Source organism: Oncorhynchus tshawytscha, linkage group LG16, assembly GCF_018296145.1.
Source record: "Oncorhynchus tshawytscha isolate Ot180627B linkage group LG16, Otsh_v2.0, whole genome shotgun sequence".
Taxonomy (NCBI): Eukaryota; Metazoa; Chordata; class Actinopteri; order Salmoniformes; family Salmonidae; genus Oncorhynchus; species Oncorhynchus tshawytscha.
In genome coordinates, this window is record NC_056444.1 from 80,031,700 (window position 1) to 80,057,410 (window position 25,711).

Consider the following 25,711-nt stretch of genomic DNA (forward strand, 5'->3'; position numbering starts at 1 on the left):
CTTCAGCCAACCTCAGACTCCCACTCTTTTCTGTACTTCTGGCTGTACAATTTTGATTGAGACATGTTGATTTTTGTTTTAAGTTCTGTTCAAGATCAAACATTTGTGACCAAATATATTCATTGGGTTTGTCTCGTTGAACGCATACTACTGCTGCTGCAGTCAGCCAACAATGATTTGAAATTTGCTGAAATTGCAGCAGGCCTTCTGCTGCCTGTGCACGAGCTGAGCGCCTGCTGCCGAGGTCACTCACAATGCACTTTTGCAGCCAGGCACGTGTGTTGTGACTGAGTGTGTGACAGAGAAAAATCGGTTTTGTGTTATTTAGAGGGAAAATGCGTGCATTTTAAGCATTTGAGTCACTTTTCAAAAGTTGCTAAAAGTTCCAAATCCATTTTTTAAAAGTGGCTAAATTTGATGTTAGGTGCTGTTTGAGGAAAAAAAGTTTGCCAGGGTAGTCTGAAAAATTGCCAAATCTAACAACATAATTGCTAAATTGGCATCACTGATTCGCCAGTCTCCTCAGTATGACGACCGGGGCGAACGGGTTTTGGTTCCTTTCACGTCACGAATGACACGTGTATTCAAGATGGCGGCCGCGGCGATGGTAAGTGAGAAGCAATACAATTTTGTTCTTCAAACATCTGTCAGATTTCACTGTCTACCTTCAACTACAAGCATATTGTTGTGTTATTCTTCATATCCGAGTTTACTTTATCAAGTGAAATAAAAAGTTATGATTTAACGGTATTTAAATGTGGTGTCCTTCTACATTGTTGGTTTGTCAATGGTGCAGAAGTGCTAGTAGTAGGCTAGTGTTGACGACGCTAACCAGCTAACTTGTCAAATGTGTTTTCAAGCGTAAATCCACAATACAATAATGTTCCTTAATTCTTACTGTATGTTGACCAGAAAGGAAATGTATTTCGGTTACCGTTACGGTTGACAGTAATGCTTTTGCGTAGCTGGGCTGTTATCTGTCTAGCCAACAACCTCCTACATAAATGTAAGGTTAGCTAACTTGGCTAGTGAATTAGTCTCAATCATAATCTAACATTAGCTACGCATACGCTTTCTAAACGTTTGTAGCAACTGGGAATGCAAAGCAGGTCGTTTTCATGTGGTAGCTGGCTAGTTCGAGCACCAGAGCCAGTTTAGTTAGCTGACGTTACGTGGCGAATGTTGACGTTACGTGGCGAATGTTGACGTTACGTGGCGAATGTTGACGTTACGTGGCGAATGTTGACGTTACGCGGCGAATGGCGAATGTTGACGTACGTGGTTCGCTGGCTAGCTATGCATTTTTGCATTGTGTGTGTATTATATAAATGTAGCCAAAGGCAATCTCCTTGATGAGTTTCTATGTGGCGTATTTAGTTGACATTCACATCAAAACAATTTACTAATAATGTCACCTAGCTATTTAGTTAACGTTAGCTAGTTAAGTGTGCTATTGTGAGTGTGGATATTGTCATACTCATTTTTATACAGATAGGTAGCTAACGAACACCTGTAGCTGCCTAGCAAATGAATAATTTGAAACAAGATTAATATGATAACTTTGGCTACATTGGGTTGTTTGGTTTGTTATTGTTTTTATCAACATGTATCTTTTCAGTGTTTAAACGTTTCACTGTTAACACAGAATGTTCATGCTTGTCCCCCACCCATCCCCAGAACCAATGCAGAATAGTTACTGTCTGATTAGAGTCATGGATACGGTAGTTTTTCAAGCACTCCAGACAGGAAAGGAAAATCCAGTTTGACTGGTGTGACATTTAGTTTTAGTAGAAGGCCTATGTTTGCCTGCTAAATCTTGAGCTCTCTCACTCTGAGTGAAAGGGATTTATATAGCCTGCATATTCAATGCAATTTCCCATCTGTACATTTTTTGTTGTTGTCCAGTACTAGGTTTAACCTGAATCTGGGAACCCTGGTTAAGGTGACCTCCCACCCCAGCTTTAAAATTATGTATTGTTCTAATATTTGTCATGCAGTGTTATTGTAACACCCTTAAGCATACAGTAAATAATCCACAAGATCATATTGAGATATTAAGGTGTTTCTATACCATCAGTGGGCTGTGTAGGCCTGCGGTCTAGCCACTGTAACTGGTTAGATACGTCATACTGTAGGTCCATGCCAAGTCCACTCAAAGCTTTGTGTAAGTGATTGAGACATCTTGGATTGTGCTTGATACTGTGCACCAATAAATCTACTACATTGTAATCTGATTACCATCATCTCAGGGTGAAAAATGTGTCTCACTTTACATGGCCTGACGTCGGCTCCACTCTCCATTGATTGCTCAATTTCCATTGTGGGTATGTGGCAACTAGTCCGTTTGTGTGTTGCAGGCGACGTGGTTGGCCCTTCTGCTGCTGTCCTTGTTACCTGGAGGAGTCCAGGCCTTTTACGTGCCTGGAGTTGCTCCTATGAACTTCCACCAGAACAGTGCTGTAGAGATTAAGGTAAACTAAGCAGAAACGTGTCCTCCTTTTTATGGATTTACTAAGTTGCTGTTGTTTGGTTTTCTAAGTATGATGATGTATGTTATCATAACCTCATTTTGATACAGAGACTAAAGCCTGTTTAGCTCAAATGCTTTTCCAAGGCAGACTGAGGTGAAAACTAGGTATTGGTTGTGTAGCCTATTTGCATGCAGTTGGCAGGTCAGGCAGTCAGTCACTCAAATGAATGTGCATATTGATTCCCCCCCCCACCACCAGGCCGTGAAGCTGACCAGCTCCCGGACTCAGCTTCCCTATGAATACTACTCCTTGCCCTTCTGTCAGCCTGATAAAGTGGTCTACAAAGCAGAGAACCTGGGTAAGTAAGCATTTCTCTCTGCTCTCCTCTCATGCATATGTTGTTCCAAGCGTCTTGTCGCTGTTTGGAAGGTTTACTCTTTGCTTGTGTATTTGCTGATGATTAGTCTTTGTATGTGATTTATTATCATCTGTTGCACCTCAAGGTCCTCACCAAGAAGTCCTATTGACGTGTTATTCTGTGTGTGTGCAGGGGAGGTGTTACGCGGGGACCGCATTGTCAACACCCTGTACTCGGTACTCATGACCCAGGACAGGAAGTGTGAGGTGGTTTGTGCCAAGCTGAAACTCAACGTGCAGCAGAGTAAGCTGGTGGCTGAGCGAATTCAGGAGGAGTATTATGTTCACCTGTGAGTTGGCTTTCCTCATTACTCTTTCTCACCTTTTTTTAAGAAACTGTCAGCATGCCTGTGAATCATCTACCATTGGATCAATACAATTAGGCAGCAGCATTTATCAGGTAACTGTGTAAAATGCTGCTGCATGGTCCATGTTAATCCTGTCTATAAACTCCCACAGCATTGCAGACAACCTCCCAGTGGCTACGCGGCTGGAGTTCAACCCCAACATAGAGGCAGGGGCTGAGGACAAGGAGGTGGTGAAGGATGTTCAGTTTGAACACGGCTACAGGTTGGGCTTCACTGACAACAACAAGGTACTGAACCTCTTTACAAGGGCATAACTAAAGGGTGGAGAGAGAGCATGGACACATCTGAATGAGATTAGGGGAGTGGAACGCTGAATCCTTCTATTTGACCCCCTACACTTTTAAGATGTGAAGACAGCAGGGTTTTTTCAAGATATACCATTTGTTTTTATAGAACAGATCTTGTTGGGCAGGGGATCTTAAAAAGATTTCAGCTTGAGGCCCAAATGACAACTTCACCGTCCACCCGAGACCAAACTCGTCCTTCAACGACCCAAATTAATACAAAATAGTGTGATTATAGATAACTCACAATCCTCTCACATGCCCAGGGCCTACTTTGGGTCCCAAGTCAAACCATAGTTTAAGAAACCCTGCTTTAGGGTGTTTTGTGTTCTGTTCTCTCTGGTACCTGTCCTACAGTATGTTGTGTGTCTACTATAGTTCTACCTGTCCTACAGTATGTTGTGTCTCTACTGTAGTTCTGCCTGTCCTACAGTATGTTGTCTCTACTGTAGTTCTGCCTGTCCTACAGTATGTTGTCTCTACTATAGTTCTACCTGTCCTACAGTATGTTGTCTCTACTATAGTCCTACCTGTCCTACAGTATGTTGTCTCTACTATAGTCCTACCTGTCCTACACTGTTGTGTTTCTGCTATAGTTCTACCTCCACAACCACCTGTCCTTCATCATCTACTACCACAAGGAGAAGCTGGAGGACGGGGAAGAGCACAACTACAGAGTTGTTCGTTTTGAGGTGGTTCCCCAGAGTGTCAAGGTGGAGGGTAAGTTACACAGTGTCCTTCCTGAGGTACGAACGGGTTATTTGAGCCCAATAAACACAGTGCATTAAAAAAAAATACAGGCGTGGAAGTCGGCTCATAATAAGGTCTGGAACGGCGTGAATGGCTTCAAACACATGGAAACCATGTTGATCCCGTTCCACCTATTCCATTCCAGTTATTACCACGTGCCCCTCCTCCCCAATTAAGGTGCCACCAACCTCCTGTGAAATACAGTGTGTTTCTATTCTCCCCCTTCTCTATGTTAATTCTCTGTACGGATCCCTCTGCAGACCTAAAGGTGGCTGATAAGGGGTCGTGTACCCTGCCCGAGGCCACTAACTCAGCTCCTCAGGAGATTGACCCCTCCAAGGACAATGAGGTTCTCTTCACCTACTCTGTCCGCTGGGAGGTAAGAGGCACGGCCCTTCTCTTTATGTTCTATCTTTAGGTTTTTAGCAACGGCAAAGATTTTTAGATCTTCCTCTGTAAAATGTGAAACGTTGTGATGCACTTCAAATAGAATGTCACTTGACTTAGCTGGCTACGTTGTTGTTAATGGACCTCTTCACTGAGGAATGTGGTTATTTGTTTTTGTTAAATATATTTTTCTTTGTTTTCTAGGCTCCTTGATTGTGTAATTGGTTGTCTTGTAATGCAAGGTTCTCTAGATAAAGAGCCCTTGGGTCTCATTAAGGACTCCCCTTCCTAAAGAAATAGAAATGGAGCCCGTTTGTCTGCCCTGTAGGAGAGCCAGGTGAAGTGGGCATCCCGCTGGGACACCTACCTGACCATGAGCGACGTGCAGATCCACTGGTTCTCCATCGTCAACTCAGTGGTGGTGGTCTTCTTCCTCTCTGGGATCCTCAGTATGATCATCATCAGGACCCTGAGGAAGGACATCGCCAACTACAACAGAGAGGATGACATAGTAAGAGACCCCACTCACTCTGCTAAATATGACATGGCTTTGGCTTCTGACGTCACTTTGTGTCTGTAGCTGCAGAGAGAGAGACTCAGTTACGTGTGAGACTGCGGACATTTCAAAATGCGACGTTGTGTTCACCCTCTCAAGAAAAATATTTGCTTCTTCACGTTGTGTGAATGAATGTGGGTAGTGTCTGTGAAATACCAATGTCTGTCTTCGTTAGGAGGACACCATGGAGGAGTCGGGCTGGAAGAATGTCCATGGAGACGTGTTCAGACCTCCACAGTATCCCATGATCCTCAGCTCTCTGCTGGGCTCGGGCATACAGCTCTTCTGCATGATCCTCATCGTTATCTGTAAGTGGGCTGTAAAAAAAAAAACGGGACTCCTAAAACCTCTTCAATAGTACTCTATCTACCAACTGGCATTTCCATCAAGGACATGCATTGTAATGTCTGGATATGGGTCATCCATCACAACTGGAGATGAAAGCGTGGTCGTGTTTGTCTCTGTGACATGGGGCTGAAGCTGCTGTGTTATCTGTCCTGTAGTCGTGGCCATGTTGGGGATGCTGTCGCCTTCTAGTAGAGGGGCCCTGATGACCACTTCCTGCTTCCTGTTTATGTTCATGGGGTAAGACACGAGAGAGTTGCCCTCCTTATTTCTCTCGCCCAATCCCACTTGTGGACATTTTGATAAGTATAAGCAGTATGGGGGGGGGGCTTCTACCTAGCTTGTCAGAGGGTGTGGTGGAGCGAGTGATTTTTATATGTTGCTTACTCCTATCAAATCCTCTCAGATATCCACACAGAGATTGGGTGTAGTGTAGAGCTTAGGGGTCCATTTGGGACTGGGGCCTCTGGCTGTGGGAGAGCCATCCGTATGACTGTTTTCTCTTCCTAGTGTATTCGGTGGATACTCTGCTGGCCGACTCTACCGCACGCTGAAAGGGCATCGGTGGAAGAAGGGTGCGTTTTGTGTGAGTACTACAAATGGATGCTATCAATGGCTAACGCTGTATGTTTAAGGAAACTTGGTGTCCTGTTGCCTACTGTTCACGTGGGACTGTTTCTCCTCCGCTCTGCCTGCAGACGGCCACTCTGTACCCTGCCGTGGTCTTCTGCATCTGCTTCGTTCTCAACTGTTTCATCTGGGGAGAGCACTCGTCTGGAGCCGTGAGCTAGCTAGTCTCCTCCATTACAGGCCCACTGTATAACAACACATTCACTATATACAGGCCCACTGTATAGCAGCAACACATTCACTATATACAGGCCCACTGTATAGCAACACATTCACTATATACAGGCCCACTGTATAGCAACACATTCACTATATATAGGCCCACTGTATAACAGCAACACATTCACTATATATAGGCCCACTGTATAGCAACACATTCACTATATATAGGACCACTGTATAGCAACACATTCACTATAACACATAGCATCAACACATTCACTATATACAGGCCCACTGTTTAGCATCAACACATTCACTATATACAGGCCCACTGTATAGCAACACATTCACTATATATAGGCCCACTGCCCACTGTTTAGCATCAACACATTTTAGCATCAACACATTCACTATATACAGGCCCACTGTATAGCATCAACACATTCACTATATACAGGCCCACTGTATAGCAACACATTCACTATATACAGGCCCACTGTATAGCAGCAACACATTCACTATATACAGGCCCACTGTATAACATCAACACATTCACTATATACAGGCCCACTGTTTAGCATCAACACATTCACTATATACAGGCCCACTGTTTAGCATCAACACATTCACTATATACAGGCCCACTGTATAGCATCAACACATTCACTATATACAGGCCCACTGTTTAGCATCAACACATTCACTATATATAGGCCCACTGTATAGCATCAACACATTCACTATATACAGGCCCACTGTATAGCAACACATTCACTATATACAGGCCCACTGTATAGCATCAACACATTCACTATATACAGGCCCACTGTATAGCAGCAACACATTCACTATATACAGGCCCACTGTATAGCAGCAACACATTCACTATATACAGGCCCACTGTATAGCAGCAACACATTCACTATATATAGGCCCACTGTATAGCAGCAACACATTCACTATATATAGGCCCACTGTATAGCAGCAACACATTCACTATATATAGGCCCACTGTATAGCAACACATTCACTATATACAGGCCCACTGTATAGCAACACATTCACTATATACAGGCCCACTGTATAGCAGCAACACATTCACTCACTATATAGGCCCACTGTATAGCAACACATTCACTATATATAGGCCCACTGTATAGCAACAACACATTCACTATATATAGGCCCACTGTATAGCATCAACACATTCACTATATACAGGCCCACTGTATAGCAGCAACACATTCACTATATGTAGGCCCACTGTATAGCAAACACATTCACTATATATAGGCCCACTGTATAGCAACACATTCACTATATACAGGCCAACACTGTATAGCAGCAACACATTCACTATATACAGGCCCACTGTTTAGCATCAACACATTCACTATATACAGGCCCACTGTATCTCTTAGTTGAAATATGACTGTGATGTCTTGTGTTGCCATCAATCACACCATCTCCCTCCTCAGGTCCCCTTCACCACCATGCTGGCTCTACTCTGCATGTGGTTCGGTATCTCCATGCCGCTGGTCTACTTTGGCTACTACTTTGGCTTCCGGAAGCAGCCGTACGATAACCCCGTCCGCACCAATCAGATCCCTCGCCAGGTGCCTGAGCAGCGCTGGTACATGAACAAGTTTGTGGGGTGAGTGTCCTTGTCAAGCCTGCCTATTGCTATGTTCTGGAGCAGTGGTTCCTGAACTTTTTATAGTCCTGTACTCCAAACATTCAACCTCCAGCTGCGTACCCCCTCTAGCACCAGGGTCAGCTGTACCCCCTCTAGCACCAGGGTCAGGCGTACCCCCTCTAGCACCAGGGTCAGCTGTACCCCCTCTAGCACCAGGGTCAGCTGCTGTAGCACCAGGGTCAGCCCCCTCTAGCACCAGGGTCAGCTGTACCCCCTCTAGCACCAGGGTCAGCTGTACCCCCTCTAGCACCAGGGTCAGCTGTACCCCCTCTAGCACCAGGGTCAGCTGTAGCCCCCTCTAGCACCAGGGTCAGCTGTCAGCCCCCCTCTAGCACCAGGGTCAGCTGTAGCCCCCTCTAGCACCAGGGTCAGCTGTACCCCCTCTAGCACCAGGGTCAGCTGTACCCCCTCTAGCACCAGGGTCAGCTGTACCCCCTCTAGCACCAGGGTCACCTGTACCCCCTCTAGCACCAGGGTCAGCACACTCTCACATGTTGTTTATTGCCATCATTGTAAGCCTGCCCCACACACACACTATACAATACATTTATTAAACATAAGAATGAGTGAGAGTTTTTGTCACAACCCGGCTCATGGGAAGTGACAAAGAGCTCTTATAGGACCAGGGCACAAATAATAATAATCAATACTTTTGCTCTTTATTTAACCACCTTACATATAAAACCTTTTGTTCATCAAAAATTGTGAATAACTCACCACAGGTTAATGAGGAGGGTCTGCTTGAAAGGATGCACATAACTGCAATGTTGGGTTGTATTGGAGAGAGGCTCAGTCTTAAATAATTTTCCACACACAGTCTGTGCCTGTATTTAGTTGTCATGCTAGTGCGGGCCGAGAATCCACTCTCACATAGGTACGTGGTTGCAATCAGTGCCTTAACAGCGCGATTTGCCAAGGCAGGATACTGAGCGCAGCCCAATCCAGAAATCTGTCAGTGGCTTCTGATTTAAATAACATGAGGCTCTCTTGTTCAGATATCGATAAGTGGACTGGAGGCATGAAAGGGATAACGAATCCAGTTTGTCTTCGGTTTCAGGAGAGTACCTGCGTAATTGCGCACCCAGCTCACCCATGTGCTTCGCTATATCACATTTGACATTGTCCATAAGCTTGAGTTTATTTGCACACAAAAAAATCTAACATATGGAAAGACCTGTGTGTTGTCTTTGTTAATGCAAACAGAGAAGAGCTCCAACTTCTTAATGAGTCTCAATTTTGTCCCGCACATTGAATATAAACTCAGCAAAAAAAGAAATGCCCCTTTTTCAGGACCCTGTCTTTCAAAGATCATTCTTAAAAATCCAAATCACTTCAGATGTTCATTGTAAAAGGGTTCAAACACTGAAGTTCCACAGACATGTGACTAACAGACATGGAATAATGTGTCCATGAACAAAGTCAAAAGTAGTCAAAAGTCAAAATCAAAAGTAACAGTGTGGCCACCAGCTGCATGCTTGTTCAATGAACCATAAACAATTAATGAACATGCACCTGTGGAACAGTTGTTAAGACACACAGCTCACAGACAATTAAATTTTTTTTACCTTTATTTAACCAGGCAAGTCAGTTAAGAACAAATTCTTATTTTCAATGACGGCCTAGGAACAGTGGGTTAACTGCCTGTTCAGGGGTAGAACGATGGAATTTTTACTGTGTCAGTTCAGGGATTCGATCTTGCAACCTTTCGGTTACTAGTCCAATGCTCTAACCACTAGGCTACCTGCCGCCACGGTAGGCAATTAAGGTCACAGTTATGAAAACTTAGGACATTAAAGAGGTCTTTTCTACTGACTCTGAAAAAACACAAAGAAAGATGCCCAGGGTCCCTGCTCATCTGTGTGAACGTGCCTTAGGCATGCTGCAGGGAGGCATGAGGACTGCAGATGTAGCCAGGGAAATAAATTGCAATGTCCGTACTGTGAGACGACTAAGACAGCGCTACAGGGAGACAGGACAGACAGCTGATTGTCCTCGCAGTGGCAGACCACGTGTAACAACACCTGCACAGGATCGGTACATCCGAACATCACACCAGCGGGACAGGTACAGGATGGCAACAACAACTGCCCGAGTTACACCAGGAATGCACAATCCCTCCATCAGTGCTCAGACTGTCCACAATAGGCTGAGAGAGGCTGGATTGAGGGCTTGTAGGCCTGTTGTAAGGCAGGTCCTCACCGGATATCACCGACAACAACGTCGCCTGTGGGAACAAACCCACCATCGCTGGACCAGACAGGACTGGCAAAGTGCTCTTCACTGACGTGTCATGGTTTTATCTCACCAGGGATGATGGTCAAATTCGCGGTTATCATCGAAGGAATGAGTGTTACACCGAGGCCTGTACTCTGGAGCGGGATCTATTTGGAGGTGGAGGGTCTGTCATAGTTTGGGGCGGTGTGTCACATCATCATCGGACTGAGCTTGTTGTCATTGCAAGCAATCTCAACGCTGTGCGTTACAGGGAAGACGTCCTTCTCCCTCATGTGGTAACCTTCCTGCAGGCTCATGCAGCATGACAATGCCACCAGCCATACTGCTCGTTCTGTGTGTGATTTCCTTCAAGACAGGAATGTCAGTGTTCTGCCATGGCCAGCGATGAGCCCTGATCTAGCCCCCCACACCTGAAATGTCCGGGAACTTGCAGGTGCCTTGGTGGAAGAGTGGGGTAACATCTCACAGCAGGAACGGGCAAATCTGGTGCAGTCCATGAGGAGGAGATGCACTGCAGTACTTAATGCAGCTGGTGGCCACATCAGATACGGACTTTTGATTTTGACTCGACCCCCCCCCTTTTGTACAGCGACACATTATTCCATGTCTGTTAGTCGCATGTCTGTGGAACTTGTTCAGTTTGTCTCAGTTGTTAAATCTTATGTTGCTAAAAATATTTACACATGTTAAGTTTGACAATAAACGCAGTTGACAATGAGAGGACGTTTCTTTTTTTTGTTGAGTTTAGTTGCAGAGGATCCCTGTAATCCTAGATTCAGATCATTCAGGAGAGGAAAAAACATCACCCAGATTAGCCAGTCGTGTGAGAAACTTGTCATCATGCAAGCGGTCAGACAAGTGAAAATGATGGTAAAGAACTTTAAGCTCGTCTCTCAATGTTAAAACAAAATGTGTCAATACTTTGCCCCTTGATAACCAGCGCACTTCTCTATGTTGTAAAAGTGTTACATGGTCGCTGCCCATATCATTGCGTAATGCAGAAAATACACAAGAGTTCAGGGGCCTTGCTGTAAGAAAGTTGACCAAAATGCCTTTCAATCTGTCAGGCATTCCCTTGACAGCAAGAGCCTCTTAGTGGATGCTGCAGTGTACGCAAGTAGCGTCGGGAGCAAATGCTGGCACGCAGTTACCACTCCACTATGTCCCCTGTCATAACTTTTGCGCCATCAGTACTGATACCAACACATCTTGACCAAAGTCCATTTATCACAAAGCTGTCCAGTACTTTAAAAATAACCTCATGTTGTCCTGGTTTCCAGTGGTTTGCAGAAGATGTCTTCCTTAATTGACACACACCCCCACCCATAAACGTAACGGACATATACTAGGAGCTGTGCCAGGCCCACCACATCTGACTCATCCAGCTGTAACGCATAGAGTTCACTGGCTTGTATGTGAAGCAGTAATTGTTTCAAAACATCTTCTGCCATGTCACTGATGCGTTGTGAAACAGTGTTGTTTGATGAAGTCATTGTCTGTATAGTTTTGTGGGCCTTTTCCCCCAGCATTGTCCCAGCCATATCCACGGCAGCAGGAAGAATTAAGTCCTCCTCAATAGTATGGGGTAATAATATGGGGCTTGCCTGTCCTAGCCACTCGGTAGCTCAACATATAAGACGCTTCTAGCCCCTTCTTATTAATGGTATCTGTTGCTTTTATACACGTCTTACTACTCAAAAGTCATCTTTATTCTCTCAAACTCTGTGGCTTATTTTTCAAATTGTCATGTTTCTAAATGTCTGTGACAGAGTGAATGTTTCCTGTGAGAGAGAAGGTTAATGTGATTGGATGTTAATTATTTGATTAGGCTACCTGTATTTGACATTGTTGTTATTTCGCTGAACACTAGATGGTTTAATTTTATTTTTGGCAGTGAAACGAGGTTACTCAGGCGAGGGGAAAAGAACTCACCCAAATGTATAGCCCTGTTGGAAAATATAAATGGACTGTTTGAAAATGTGAAGAAAAATATTTGTATTTTAATGTGAATCACATTTTTATTTGGCATACCCCAGTTTGGGAATACCTGCTGGGGAGCAAAACCTTTCCTCATATCCAGTCACACAACTTGTCATTAAATCACTGTTAACCCTAATGCAGTGTCATAACATTTTCTCTTTTTTTTAAAGCATCCTGATGGCTGGGATTCTACCGTTTGGTGCCATGTTCATTGAGCTCTTCTTCATCTTCAGTGTGAGTTGAAGTCCTTTCCTCTAGCCTGTTCTAGTCTAGCCTGTTCTAGTCTAGCCTGTTCTAGTCTAGCCTGTTCTAGTCTAGCCTGTTCTAGTCTAGCCTGTTCTAGTCTAGCCTGTTCTAGTCTAGCCTGTTCTAGTCTAGCCTGTTGAAATAGGAGTGTAGAGGGGAACCGGAGGAACTGTCGTAGGTGAAGTCCATCAAATGGATCTTGTTTATTACAAGTTACAACAGTGAGACACCACTAGATATGGGTACAGTTAATCGGATATCCCAACGGACTTTAGTATTAACACCTGTGCGTATTCATTTTGTTCTGATTTTTAAAAAAAATGTAGGCTTATTTTAACAATGGAAAAAGCTTTTGTATAAATTTTGAATTGTCCATGTTACATGTGAGGATTTATCATGACATTCTAAATAATTTAATAAAACAACAAACTTTAGAATGTAGCTTTTATGTACGGCACGTTGAGCTACTTCAGATGTCACATGGCCTTGACACATTACCCACTATCTGCTATGGTGGCATTTTGCTTCACTCTGATTGGTCAAGAGAGTAGAGCAAAAAATATATATTATTTTTGGAACTTTTTGGGCATTTCGACTAGCTGATATTATTCGAAAAGCCACAACTGTTCTGTAAACATCAAACCAGAAAAGCAGTGAGAGCCAGCTGCTACAGATTCTGTAGTATTACTGGTCTCTGTTTTGAGACCACATTGTGTCTCGTCTTTTCTCGGTGTCGGATGCTTTGCGTCGTGGCTAAGAACAGCCCCTAGCCGTGGTATATTGGCCATATACCAAACCTCCTCGCGCCTTATTGCTTAATCGAAACCTGGGCTTCCTACTTTACTGTTCTTTCATTGAAAAATATCCTCAACTTTGTCGCACTCGTCAGAACTTCCTTAATTGGTAGGGAATAAGTTGTGCGCTCACTATTAGTAAGGACACCAGGGGAAGTTGTAACATTCAGAATTTTAGTCTATTTTAGACCTGTTTTGGGTTAGTGATCATTTGTACAGTTGTCTCTATTTGTCCTCAGCAGGGATTTTTATTCTTCACCCTTCTGAATGTCTAAAACAGCCCAGTATTGGTCGCAGAAATTACATTTAAAAAAATCTGTTCGGAGTCTAGCGTCTCTGCCGTGCGTGTTCGGAGTCTAAGCCCGCGTCTCTGCCGTGCGTGTTCGGAGTCTAAGCCCGCGTCTCTGCCGTGCGTGTTCGGAGTCTAAGCCCGCGTCTCTGCCGTGCGTGTTCGGAGTCTAAGCCCGCGTCTCTGCCGTGCGTGTTCGGAGTCTAAGCCCGCGTCTCTGCCGTGCGTGTTCGGAGTCTAAGCCCGCGTCTCTGCCGTGCGTGTTCGGAGTCTAAGCCCGCGTCTCTGCCGTGCGTGTTCGGAGTCTAAGCCCGCGTCTCTGCCGTGCGTGTTCGGAGTCTAAGCCCGCGTCTCTGCCGTGCGTGGCACTGGTCTAATAGGTGTTGTCTGACTGTAAATCCTCCCTCTGCAGGCCATCTGGGAGAACCAGTTCTACTACCTGTTTGGTTTCCTCTTCCTGGTGTTCATCATCCTGGTGGTGTCCTGCTCCCAGATTAGTATCGTCATGGTCTACTTCCAGCTCTGTGCAGAGGTGAGGCGGTGCCCTGCTGTGTGGCTGCTGTGTGTGTATGGGGCATTGCATAGTGAAAACATTGAGTGTGAACAGAAGTTCAGAGATATTCAGTTCTCAACCCCAGTAGAACTTGATAGAGACAGGAGGTATGATTGGTGAGTTGTGACGTCACATACATGCCCAACTGTGTGGTCTGTCTCCTGCAGGACTACCGGTGGTGGTGGAGGACCTTCCTGGTATCAGGGGGCTCAGCCTTCTACGTCCTTGTTTACTCTGTTTTCTACTTTGTCAACAAGGTAACCATCGAAGATGTTTTGAGATGAACTTTTGAATGAGGTTGTTTAAGCAGGCTTAGATTGGCTGGTAGCTGTCTAACAACAAGTTGACGTTGTGTTTCTCTCTTCCAGCTGGACATCGTGGAGTTTATTCCTTCCCTGTTGTACTTTGGCTACACGGCTCTCATGGTCCTGTCCTTCTGGCTCCTTACAGGGACAATTGGCTTTTACGCAGCGTACATGTTCATACGGAAGATCTACGCTGCCGTCAAAATCGACTGAGTTTGTTTCTGCTGTTTGTTTTGTTTTTGTCACATTATTTTTCATTTTTTACATTTTTATTCTTTATGTCCAGCAATCACTGGCTTGTGTGTGTGGACACATGGACGTGTGAGGTGGTGTTTGTGGAACAGAGACCCCCCCCAATAGGCATGGAGAGACGACAGTAAGATGGTGCGGCGCGCAGTCTGCAAACTCAACGATCTTCCTCCCTGTGATTGGATGTCCAGAGACACAGAGATTTCCTATTGGACAGTCAATGTTTTCTACTGTGTTTCACCTTGTACACACAACATGGGCCAAAGCATGTCAAATGAAACAGTCTCTGTACGTTTTACTGTCTGCTTTTGGAGCAAGCCTTGTTCCACAGGACGACTCAAGTGCATTGGTTCAGCATTGACCTTTATTGTTTTAAAGTCAGTAAGATATTTTAGTCTTAACTTCTTTCACACTCTCTCTTTCTCTGTAAAGTTAGTTTATTTATCTTTATTCCAGATACGTTTATGATCAGAGGTCACACTTGTAACGTCGCTAATAAGTATTATTTTTGTCTGAAAATATGCTGGGAAATGGAGGTCTAACATTGGAACAGGCACGGATATTAAAATATTCTTCTTTTTTTTTTTACTTAAATGGGACCATTTCAGCCACAACTAAAATCATTCTCAATTTGACTCCCTGAAAACAATTGTCTCTCAGATTTAAGGTAACAGATTGTCTGAAATGTGTCTTTTAAAGTGGCTGGATTTCAATGTGGAAAAGCAGACATTTAATTTTCTCTTTAAATACTACTTGCAGGGAAGCCACTTGGGCTTAAGACTGTTGAAATGTTATGGAACAGAAGTGAATTTTGATGAAAAGTAGTATTCCTTCAAATCACCTATATAATTTCTGGGCTTTAACCTAGGAGAAACGATGTGTTTTAAAATGGTTGGACACATTGCCATTACTAGGTGAGGTAATCAGCTCCATGGTCCCACTGAACTATGCATTTTTTTTATTTAAGTATTACTGTTTGGTTTCATAAAGGTCATGTTACATGTTTTGAGTTGTCAGTGAGACACTGCTATTCTAACTACCGTTGTCGGTTGTCCCTGAGCATCAATGTCTTCTCGGATGACCTTAAACATGATTCTGTCATTGGGCATCTAAGTGGAGTACAGTTATTCCCCATAAACCACGAGCCAAGTCGGTGCTGTGTAAGATCGACAATGTGGTTTAGATTGTCGGTAGGTTCAAGAAGGTACTACATGTCAACCTATTGTATTAATGGGCAGATCCTTCACTGGGTTTACTCTGTTACCCAGCTAGAATTCCCTACTAGTGGTTCTCGTCGTCTTGTAGATGGAGTTCCTCTTGATGGTGGAGTCTGAAATGCAGAAGATCCTGTAAACTAAAACACGGGACCTACACAACTGAATGGAAGTGGGGTGAATGAGATTCAGAATATTCCAGACCTTTTCTATCATGGGCATATTTTTACTACCATTTATGTTATTCTATGGGCCAGTTCCTCAGACCCAGATTAAGCCTGGTCCTGGATTAAACATCATTCTCTATGGAGAATTACCATTGAAAGGTCATTTTGAGTCCAGGAATAGGTTTAATTTAGGTCCAGGAAATTATTTTATGTTTGAGAGCTGAGCTTTCAGGAATGCAGCCTTTTAGGTCAACGTTATTATCCTGCCAGTTTTTCCTTGATGAAGAGCATAGCAACCAAACAGGACAGTCTGGTGGTCTTGCCCAGCAGATGGTGTTGGGATAGAGCTGCACTGGAAGAGAGAGGGATCGAACAGGTGCAGAGGGGGAATTACTCCATTCACCATGTAGTGTATCATACTTCTCCACTCTCACTTAGTCTCTGGCATTCTCTGGCCTCTCACACATTCACCTCCACAGTCAGTATTGCATCGGTCTTTTTCTTCCCCCTGTAAAGCCTTGTTCACACGGCAGGCCTTAATGCTCAAATCAGTTTTTTTTATTTTTAACAACTTGCTGTTTTGTTGTCCGAACAGTAAGTTAAAAATGACCAAATTAGGTGTGTGTTCAGACAGTCATTTGCTGACATGGCTACGCTAGTTGTCATAGTAACGACAGGGGTCTTTGGTGTCGTCTGATTGGTGGTGGTGCTCCTGCTTCCCATCACTCAGAAGTTATGTAACAACCTAAGGTGATGACAACAATGTGTCGTCATGGAAGTTTCACAGTTGCTTTGAATGTTGAAAGTCATAGTGTATAAACACTTTTAAAGCCTCAAAGGACAAAGATGATCCAACTTTCAGAACAAATCCTTTTTGTTTAGTCACAGCAGTTAACGAGCTAGTTAGGTAGATGTTTAGCTTTTTAGAACATTCACTGATTTGTTTTGTAAACAACCTAGTTAGTTACCACATGTTCTTGTCAAACTGTCAACAGAGTAGCTAGCAAGCATCAAGATATGCCAAATAACAATTGAGGGCACATGAAAAAGCCATGGCTGGGAAGATGGCTTGAAATATCAGATTCCATGTACTTTTTGGCTGTTTAGACTGCAGGAAAAAGAACAGATTTGAATTGGATATGCAAATAAATTGTATTTGAGTCACTTCAAACTGCCAGTGTGAACTGGGCTTTAGTGTCAAAAGTGTTCCTGAGCTGCCAGCTCTCACTGCTCTCTGATTCAGAGACGGACAGACTTCCTCACCTGGGCCCAACAAAGAGATTTCTGGAGAGATTTCCTGCAGATGTACATTTGACTGACAGGGGCCGTTGTATGTATGCGTGTGAATGAGTGTTGACTGTGTAAATACAACACATTGTATTGCTGAGGTTTGCTGTTTAGTGGGGACTCTTGACTATATAAATATCATGTCATTGTTTTAGCCAAAAGCATGATTTTTAAGAACCTGTTTCTTGTCCCCTTTTCTTTACAGAATGCCCAGTGATATAATTTATGAAACTAATAAAGTACTGATGCGATGTTGGAATTTGAATGCGTCTCTTTAAAGTAGACTATTAATTTATGACAAAAATGTTTGATCGGTAGGGATTGTGTGTAATTTTCATATAGAAAAGCCAAAGTAATGCTTTCTGAAGTTCCGTCGTCCTGTTCGCTCTGTCAATTTTTTTATTTTTTATATATAAATAATGAATAAAACGCAACAATTTTGACTGATTTACAGTTCATATAAGGAAATCGGTCTTTTTAATTACATTCATTAGGCACTAATCTATTGACTTCACATGAATGGGAAATAGATATGCTTCTGTTGGTGACAGATACGTAAAACAAATCAAAAAGGTAGGGGGGGGCGTGGGTCAGAAAACCAGTCAGTATCTGTTGTGACCACCATTTGCCTCATGCAGCACGAGTGACATGTCCCTCGCATAGAGTTGATCAGGCTGTTAATTGTGGCCTGTAGAATGTTGCCCCACTCCTCTTCCAATGGCTGTGGGAAGTTGCTGGATGTTGGCTGGAACTGGAACAACCTCAGCTATACAAAGGAGTTGATTGTTGACTTCAGGAAGTAGAGGAGGGAACATGCCCCGATCCACGGGACGGCAGAAGAGAGAGTCAGCAGTTTTTATGTTCCTCAGCGTCCAATTCACAAAGGACTTATAACACCACCACTCTTGTCAAGAGGGCGCAACAGCGTTTCTACTTCCTAAAGGCGACTGAAGAAATTCAGTCCTCAAATGCTACCACTGCCCCATCTCCAGTGTCCTGACCAGTTGCATCACGGCCGGCTACGGAAATGGCTACATCCACGACCGCAAGGCCCTCCAGCAGGTGGTGAAGACGACCCAGTAGCATCACCGGGACCGTGCTCCAACCCATCCAGGACATCTACTGGAAACGGTGCCTGAGGAAGGCACGCAGCATCATCAAGGCCCCTACACACCTCAGCCACGAGCTGTTTGTCTTATCGTCGGGTAGATGCTATCGGAGCATGAGGTCTGATAGAAACTGTCTCTGAGCCTGTTGGTATCTACAAGCCATCAGACTGCTGGAACACTTAAACTGACCACCTGCACTGACTCACACTCTCTCTCTCTCACACACACACACTTCGCTACCAGACTCTTATTATCATTGCTAAATACTGCACCATTTAAACATTTTCCCTCCAATCCCCCCCTTACCCAAAACATGTGTAAATATTAGACTATAAATTGTAGCTTCCTGTATTATAATTCAGCTAAAACATTTATTCTATTCTACTGAGACATTTACTTTATGTTCATATTCTTATCTTTCATTATTTATTATTATTGTTGTTGCAAGGGAGCATTTTATTAGACTGTGTATCCCAAATGACTAATTAAACCTGAGGGGTAGGGATCAGATTACACATTGTCCTCTTCTGTATGTTGTGGGTCTTGAGGGGTAGAGATCAGATTACACATTGTCCTCTTCTGTATGTTGTGGGTCTTGAGGGGTAGAGATCAGATTACACATGGTCCTCTTCTGTATGTTGTGGGTCTTGAGGGGTAGGATCAGATTACACATGGTCCTCTTCTGTATGTTGTGGGTCTTGAGGGGTAGAGATCAGATTACACATGGTCCTCTTCTGTATGTTGTGGGTCTTGAGGGGTACAGATCAGATTACACATTGTCGTCTACTGTATGTTGTGGGTCTTGAGGGGTAGAGATCAGATTACACATTGTCGTCTTCTGTATGTTGTGGGTCTTGAGGGGTAGAGATCAGATTACACACTGTGGGATCACAGTACGCTACCCTCCTATACATTTTAACAACCTTGTGGCTGCCCAGCAAAAAATCTTAAAAAGCATATTTGAATTTCTATTTTTTGTGTGTATAGCGCAGTCTGAAACCTGGAAGTGTATTTGTGAGTGTTGCTGTCTGTGTAGCTATAGGTTAGCTGCATCATCCTGTATGACATCATACTGTAATTACGGTTGTCCCATGGCCTAGCAACAAGACCCTTAGCAACGTCCAGTGTGTCAAATCATCTGTGTAGAGCAATGTAGTGTAGGGCTCTCTAGGAATGTTCACTGCCTTTTTCAACATGAGTCTGTTGAGTCCATTTCCAATTTTCTGTGTTCGAAACATCCTCCTTTCAGAAGACAAAAAGGAGTCAAACTTACAACCAAAGTATGAAACCGTGGGTTTGTATTTTAATAACATAACACATGACAGTTCAAAGATACAATGTACTGTACAATCAGTAAATAGGTTTGTTGTTATGTCATCTCTTTGGATCAACCAATATACAAAATCTGTCACTTTGCAGCAACTGATTGCATGTGAGATATGAAACAACAAAAAAAGCTGTTTTTCCTCTGAAGAATATATATTTTTTATACAATTCTCCCTGTAGTTGATAAACTCCATGCTATATAAAATAGTGTAAGGATGACCTTTCCCCCCCAGAGGTGGCTGTAATAAAGTATGAAACATAAAGTAGATGTTGCTACACGACATACACAAAGAGCTTGGAAAAGACATACATTAAGCTAAAAAACAAAAATGTAAAACTACATGTGAATCTTGTCTTCACCAGACAGTACCCAGTTTCTCACTACAACAACAACAACAGAAAGCATTAATGAAATCCAAAAACAGGTTCTGACTTAAAAATGGAAAGAATTTCTTTTTTTAAATTAAAAAATTTAAGAATTCCCTTAAATTGTGTGTTTTGCACCTACTAGTACAGAGAAAAGGTGAAGACAAATGCATCTCTAGTAGGCGCAGTCGAGGTAATGAACCAACAAGGCGCTGTAGCGAAAACATCCACTCGGCACTCAGTCAAAGTTTAAGGTGAGATATTACTTCCACAACCTTTCCATTAACGATGCTAATGAACTATTTGATGGTTTGAATCATGGTGTAACACCACCGTCAGAGGTAGTCCTTCTCATGAGTATCTCAGCAGAGGTTTAGCAGAGTTTGTCTCTCCAAAACAGGTGGGATGGATAAAATGATTATGTCATCCAGATGAGACTGAAATACTCCTGAAAAGGCCACTTCCCAAGGCTAGCTGTGCAAAATGTAGCATTTACAGCTGCCTCCCAACAAGTACTTTAGTTTTAGTTTTCTTCCACGAATGAATTATTAGCATATCCATCTTCTCTGCTGTTATGTGTGGGGTGAGGTCTACTGTAAACTGTCATGTGTGGGGTGAGGTCTACTGTAAACTCATGTGTGGGGTGAGGTCTACTGTAAACTCATGTGTGGGGTGAGGTCTACTGTAAACTCATGTGTGGGGTGAGGTCTACTGTAAACTCATGTGTGGGGTGAGGTCTACTGTAAACTCATGTGTGGGGTGAGGTCTACTGTAAACTCATGTGTGGGGTGAGGTCTACTGTAAACTCATGTGTGGGGTGAGGTCTACTGTAAACTCATGTGTGGGGTGAGGTCTACTGTAAACTCATGTGTGGGGTGAGGTCTACTGTAAACTCATGTGTGGGGTGAGGTCTACTGTAAACTCATGTGTGGGGTGAGGTCTACTGTAAACTCATGTGTGGGGTGAGGTCTACTGTAAACTCATGTGTGGGGTGAGGTCTACTGTACACTCATGTGTGGGGTGAGGTCTACTGTACACTATCATGTGTGGGGTGAGGTCTACTGTAAACTCATGTGTGGGGTGAGGTCTACTGTAAACTCATGTGTGGGGTGAGGTCTACTGTAAACTGGGACAGATGGAGACCTGCCTTCTCTGTAGCCCTGTCTTGGCACAGCCTGGCAGCAGTACAGTCCTTTTCCTGTCTAGAGACAACATGTACTCTGTAGCTACTAGGCAGCAGTACAGTCCTTTTCCTGTCTAGAGACAACATGTACTCTGTAGCTACTAGGCAGCAGTACAGTCCTTTTCCTGTCTAGAGACAACATGTACTCTGTAGCTACTAGGCAGCAGTACAGTCCTTTTCCTGTCTAGAGACAACATGTATTCTGTAGTTACTAGGCAACAGTATAGTCCTTTTCCTGTCTAGAGATAACATGTATTCTGTAGTTACTAGGCAACAGTACAGTCCTTTTCCTGTCTAGAGACAACATGTATTCTGTAGTTACTAGGCAGCAGTACAGTCCTTTTCCTGTCTAGAGACAACATGTACTCTGTAGTTACTAGGCAGCAGTACAGTCCTTTTCCTGTCTAGAGACAACATGTACTCTGTAGTTACTAGGCAGCAGTACAGTCCTTTTCCTGTCTAGAGACAACATGTACTCTGTAGTTACTAGGCAGCAGTACAGTCCTTTTCCAGTCTAGAGACAACATGTACTCTGTAGTTACTAGGCAGCAGTACAGCTCTTTTCCAGTCTAGAGACAACATGTATTCTGTAGTTACTAGGCAGCAGTACAGTCCTTTTCCTGTCTAGAGACAACATGTATTCTGTAGTTACTAGGCAACAGTACAGTCCTTTTCCGTAATTAGTTTGTATTATTTCACCTTTATTTGTCACACTTCAGACAGTTGTTATGGTTGCAAAATAAAAGTGCTTTAAAAACTGGGTTCCCCAGATAATGTGCTGTTAAATGGAACTATGTGGGGAAAAAACAGGACCTAGTCTTTTTGACCTTGAAGAAGAGGTCAATCTGGTAGTTTCTCTATTCCAGATCGTGGATGTGACGTCCTAGGGACGATGATGTGTCATGCTCACCAAGCTCTCTGAAAGGCAATTAGATTACAAATCTGTTACAAATACTTGGTTGTAGAATATTTTGTTGTTGTTGTTGTGTTAATTATATACAATTGTGGGGGGGGGCACATGAAAGAAGGTATTAGTGAAAAGTCTATTAAAAAATACTGTTTCTTTTGGAGGAGAAAAATAGACAAATATTGATCAAATCTACACATCAAACTAATGGCACATACATACATACACAGGATCAAATACAAAATTATAAACATAGGAACATATAAGCTGAAATTTTAAAAGAAAAAAAACTTTTTTTTTTTTAAAGATTGAAAGTGCTAGAATTCAGATTAGCTCACAGAAACCCAGGGAGGACAAACTCAATGCCAAGTGACATTTCTTTTTTTATCAATAAATGCTCAATCAATGAATAAAAAGATAAATGCTAAATTTGAGTGCTACAATTTTGTCTGGAATTGGATATAGCCATGGTCTTTCAAAATGTAAACTTGATGTACACAAAAAATATATATGTTTTAAGCATAGCTTTTAAACAATTATATAAATATTTATATTGAATTACCACTATAAGAAAGAGGCAAATTCTTTCAAAGATGCGAACCACATTTCTTCACGATCAATCATTAAATGTTCCTAATTTAGATCATTTCCCAGCCTATTGGAAGTGTCAACATGAACTTTGGGGATTCATGCCTGAACGTATTACTTCACAAGTATTGGTTGGTAGTGGCGCTATGTCACAACCAAACACATGTTTCTTTTAAGTTGGATTTATTTTCGCATATTTGTCAACTACTTTTATAGGTCAGTCTAATTAGCTGACTGAAGAGGCAATAGTAGGCTCTGATCGGTTGGTCAATTTGAATAACAATTCTACCATGATTAAAATGAAATAATAAAATATTTATTTTAATGAGCTATTGTGCAAGATTTTGTTTCCTCTCCCCAGGTTTTGGGAAGAAAAAAAATCAAAAAATAAAATGAGGTGATGTGTTGTGTTGTTTCAAGGTCCTGTTTTAACAAACAGAAAATAACATATCATATAACAACAACAAAAAAGGACTAAGAAATATCCTAGTCAGTTGTCCCATGCTTTGAATGTCAAAGAGCAGGCTGGTGACTTGTTTGTTCTGGATATTGTGTATTTCTTTAAGACCCTTTCCTCCTGAAACCAGGAAGCAGCTGAGTGAGGAGTACAGACAGGAAAGGAAACAGTTCAAATCTGTACCACTGTGCATGTTTACATCTTGCAATGTTGAAATGTTCTCTGTTCCCAGCAACTGTAGCTAAAAGCAGCAATTTGTTTTCTTTTCTTTATACTTGGCATCTACTTGAAACTACTTGTTTACTAATAGTTGCATATGGACTGGGCTGAGTACTCAAACAGACAAAGTCAAGAGAGTTGAGAAAGTTGCAAACCAAGAGGATAATATATGAATACTGTTAATATCAGTCCTTGTACGCTCAAGATGCACTTTGACATTCTTTTGACTTGGACTTTATATACCCCACGTGCTGGGTGTTCCAAAGCCTATCTCTCGATCTATCAATCAGGACGTCTGTAGGAAAGTGAAACATATCATTCATTTGTTGGCCAAAGACAGGATATTATTCATATTTTCCATCATACAAATATCACTTACGTGATACAGAGCACGTATTATAGTTTTACAACTTTTGGCGCAAGTTTTCAACAGGCTAGTGTATATGAAAAAGGCATCTTAAAACCAGACCTCTTAATCAGGCTGTGTTTCAAACTGAGAAAATAGACTATCGACGTCAGTCATTCTTTTTTTTTTAAAGTCGTACGAGACGATCAAAGACGTCTATGTAAAATCCTACTGGATTATTGTGCCACTAACAGCCTACTAACTACACATTTGTCAAAGTCAACAATCCAGGTTTTTGTTTTAGTAGTACATGAACAGATAAACGATACATCCAGAGGAGAAAAGCTACAAGGGCAAAGCTAAATACATCCCATTTCTTATCAATAAAATGCCAGATACAGACACATGTAAACCTGCCACATTAAAAAACACTTTGTTTTAACACACCTAAATACACCTTACTGACATAAAAGCAATTCTAATGTTCATTTTTGACGAGATATTTAATACACTGCAAATAACATTCTTTTACACGTTTTCCTTAACTGTCGTCGTTGTTATTTTTGTTCTCTATTCACATATGTCAGGGTTATTATTACCATGTATTTAACAGACTGTATATATATTTGTTTTCATAAAAATAAAAATCGTTAATATATGAAAGGTGGGCAAAGGATGTGACATATTAACTTGTTAAAAACCAATGCTGGAAGAATGACAGTTGAAGGAATGAAAAATCCTCATGAGTCAAATAATGACCTGTTTTCAAGAGCAGCTTTTATAGGAGGGGTATATCCTCACTGGCCTGGCCCTGGTTGAGCAGGTCACGGTGGTTAGCCAAAGAGATTCCTAAAGGTAAAGACACTTCTGCTAAATAAAAGTGCTGCTCTTGAGGAACAACACAAAACATGCATGACTTGGCATGTTTTCTACTGACTCACCTATTTTCACATCTGCTTTTCATTAAATATGTGGGCACCGGTGGTCGCTGTGTTTGGTTATCAACGTTAAAATCAACTCTCTGTTTTCACTTTTATTTTACTTTCTGCACAACTGATGAGTCTGAACAGTAATCAGTTATTCCAGTTTTTTTTTTAAGAGCACTTTTTCAAGACAGATATTTTGTTGTGTGGTTGTAGCCTATATTAGAGGAGGGTAATGTCCGTGGGGCAGTATCACTTTAGTTCTTCACTAATCTCCACCCCCCCCCGACGATGACGATGATGATGATGATGACAGACAGGGGGTGTTTCTGGGTAGCTGCTTCAGACTTTTACACTCACGGGAGAGACAACCCAGCATGTTCAGTCACATTGGAAAAAAGCTAGAAAATTATATTTCACCCACTTCAAAACTATACTTCTGGGTCACTAGGCTTCTGGGTAACAATATATATATATATGGTTTTTTTTTAAATAATTTTCTCTAAAATTAATATTTTTTTCTTAATATTCTGACTTTGTAAAGTACCAGGCCTTCAGGCCTGCAGATGCTGCCTCCTGACTACAGAGTAGAGGGAGGGAAGTGACAAGGGGGGATAGGCTAGTGGTAGAGGTTAAAGAACTCATTCATGGCAACTCACAGTATTACACAGAGCCGTGGTCCCATGGAACTCCCTTCCATTTCCAGTTACTCAGCAAACAGAAGAATTACCTTTAAAAGAAACAGAATAAACAGCATCTCATGGAACAGAGGGGACTGTGAGGTGACACACACACACACACACATTAACACTAACACACATTAACACTAACACACAGACACACTAACACACAGACACACTAACGCAGACGCACTAACACAGACACACTAACACACTCTTAAC

At 42.5% G+C, this 25,711-nt stretch overlaps 1 protein-coding gene and 1 long non-coding RNA gene across 4 annotated transcripts; one reads left to right on the forward strand and one right to left on the reverse strand.

The window, feature by feature from the left end:
- The first annotated feature begins 460 nt into the window (after nt 1-460).
- LOC112215249 (transmembrane 9 superfamily member 4-like) lies at nt 461-17,636 on the forward strand. The gene is made up of 17 exons (XM_042299745.1): nt 461-607; nt 2,358-2,471; nt 2,730-2,829; nt 3,022-3,178; nt 3,348-3,483; nt 4,137-4,260; nt 4,551-4,669; nt 5,006-5,188; nt 5,409-5,541; nt 5,737-5,818; nt 6,089-6,164; nt 6,277-6,360; nt 7,849-8,024; nt 12,452-12,515; nt 14,023-14,142; nt 14,331-14,420; nt 14,532-17,636. The coding sequence occupies exons 1-17, from the start codon at nt 572-574 to the stop codon at nt 14,679-14,681; spliced, it is 1,944 nt and encodes a 647-aa protein (XP_042155679.1). The 5' UTR covers nt 461-571; the 3' UTR covers nt 14,682-17,636.
- Nucleotides 17,637-19,775: 2,139 nt separating this feature from the next.
- On the reverse strand, nt 19,776-25,711 carry LOC121839648. 3 transcript variants are annotated; one of them, XR_006079138.1, is made up of 2 exons: nt 25,469-25,711; nt 19,776-22,287 (listed from the first exon to the last, which is right to left on the reverse strand). It is a non-coding gene; the product is annotated as an uncharacterized LOC121839648 (long non-coding RNA). The 3 variants fall into 3 exon arrangements; XR_006079140.1 differs by having other exon boundaries at nt 19,776-23,441; XR_006079139.1 differs by having other exon boundaries at nt 19,776-23,458.

Excerpts from the sequence above, each read along its gene's own strand:
- LOC112215249 (XM_042299745.1), top strand. The coding sequence starts at position 572 with ATGACACGTGTATTCAAGATGGCGGCCGCGGCGATG. Across the intron at positions 3,484-4,136 it reads GCTTCACTGACAACAACAAG|TTCTACCTCCACAACCACCT; the intron begins GTACTGAACCTC and ends TTTCTGCTATAG. Across the intron at positions 12,516-14,022 it reads AGCTCTTCTTCATCTTCAGT|GCCATCTGGGAGAACCAGTT; the intron begins GTGAGTTGAAGT and ends CTCCCTCTGCAG.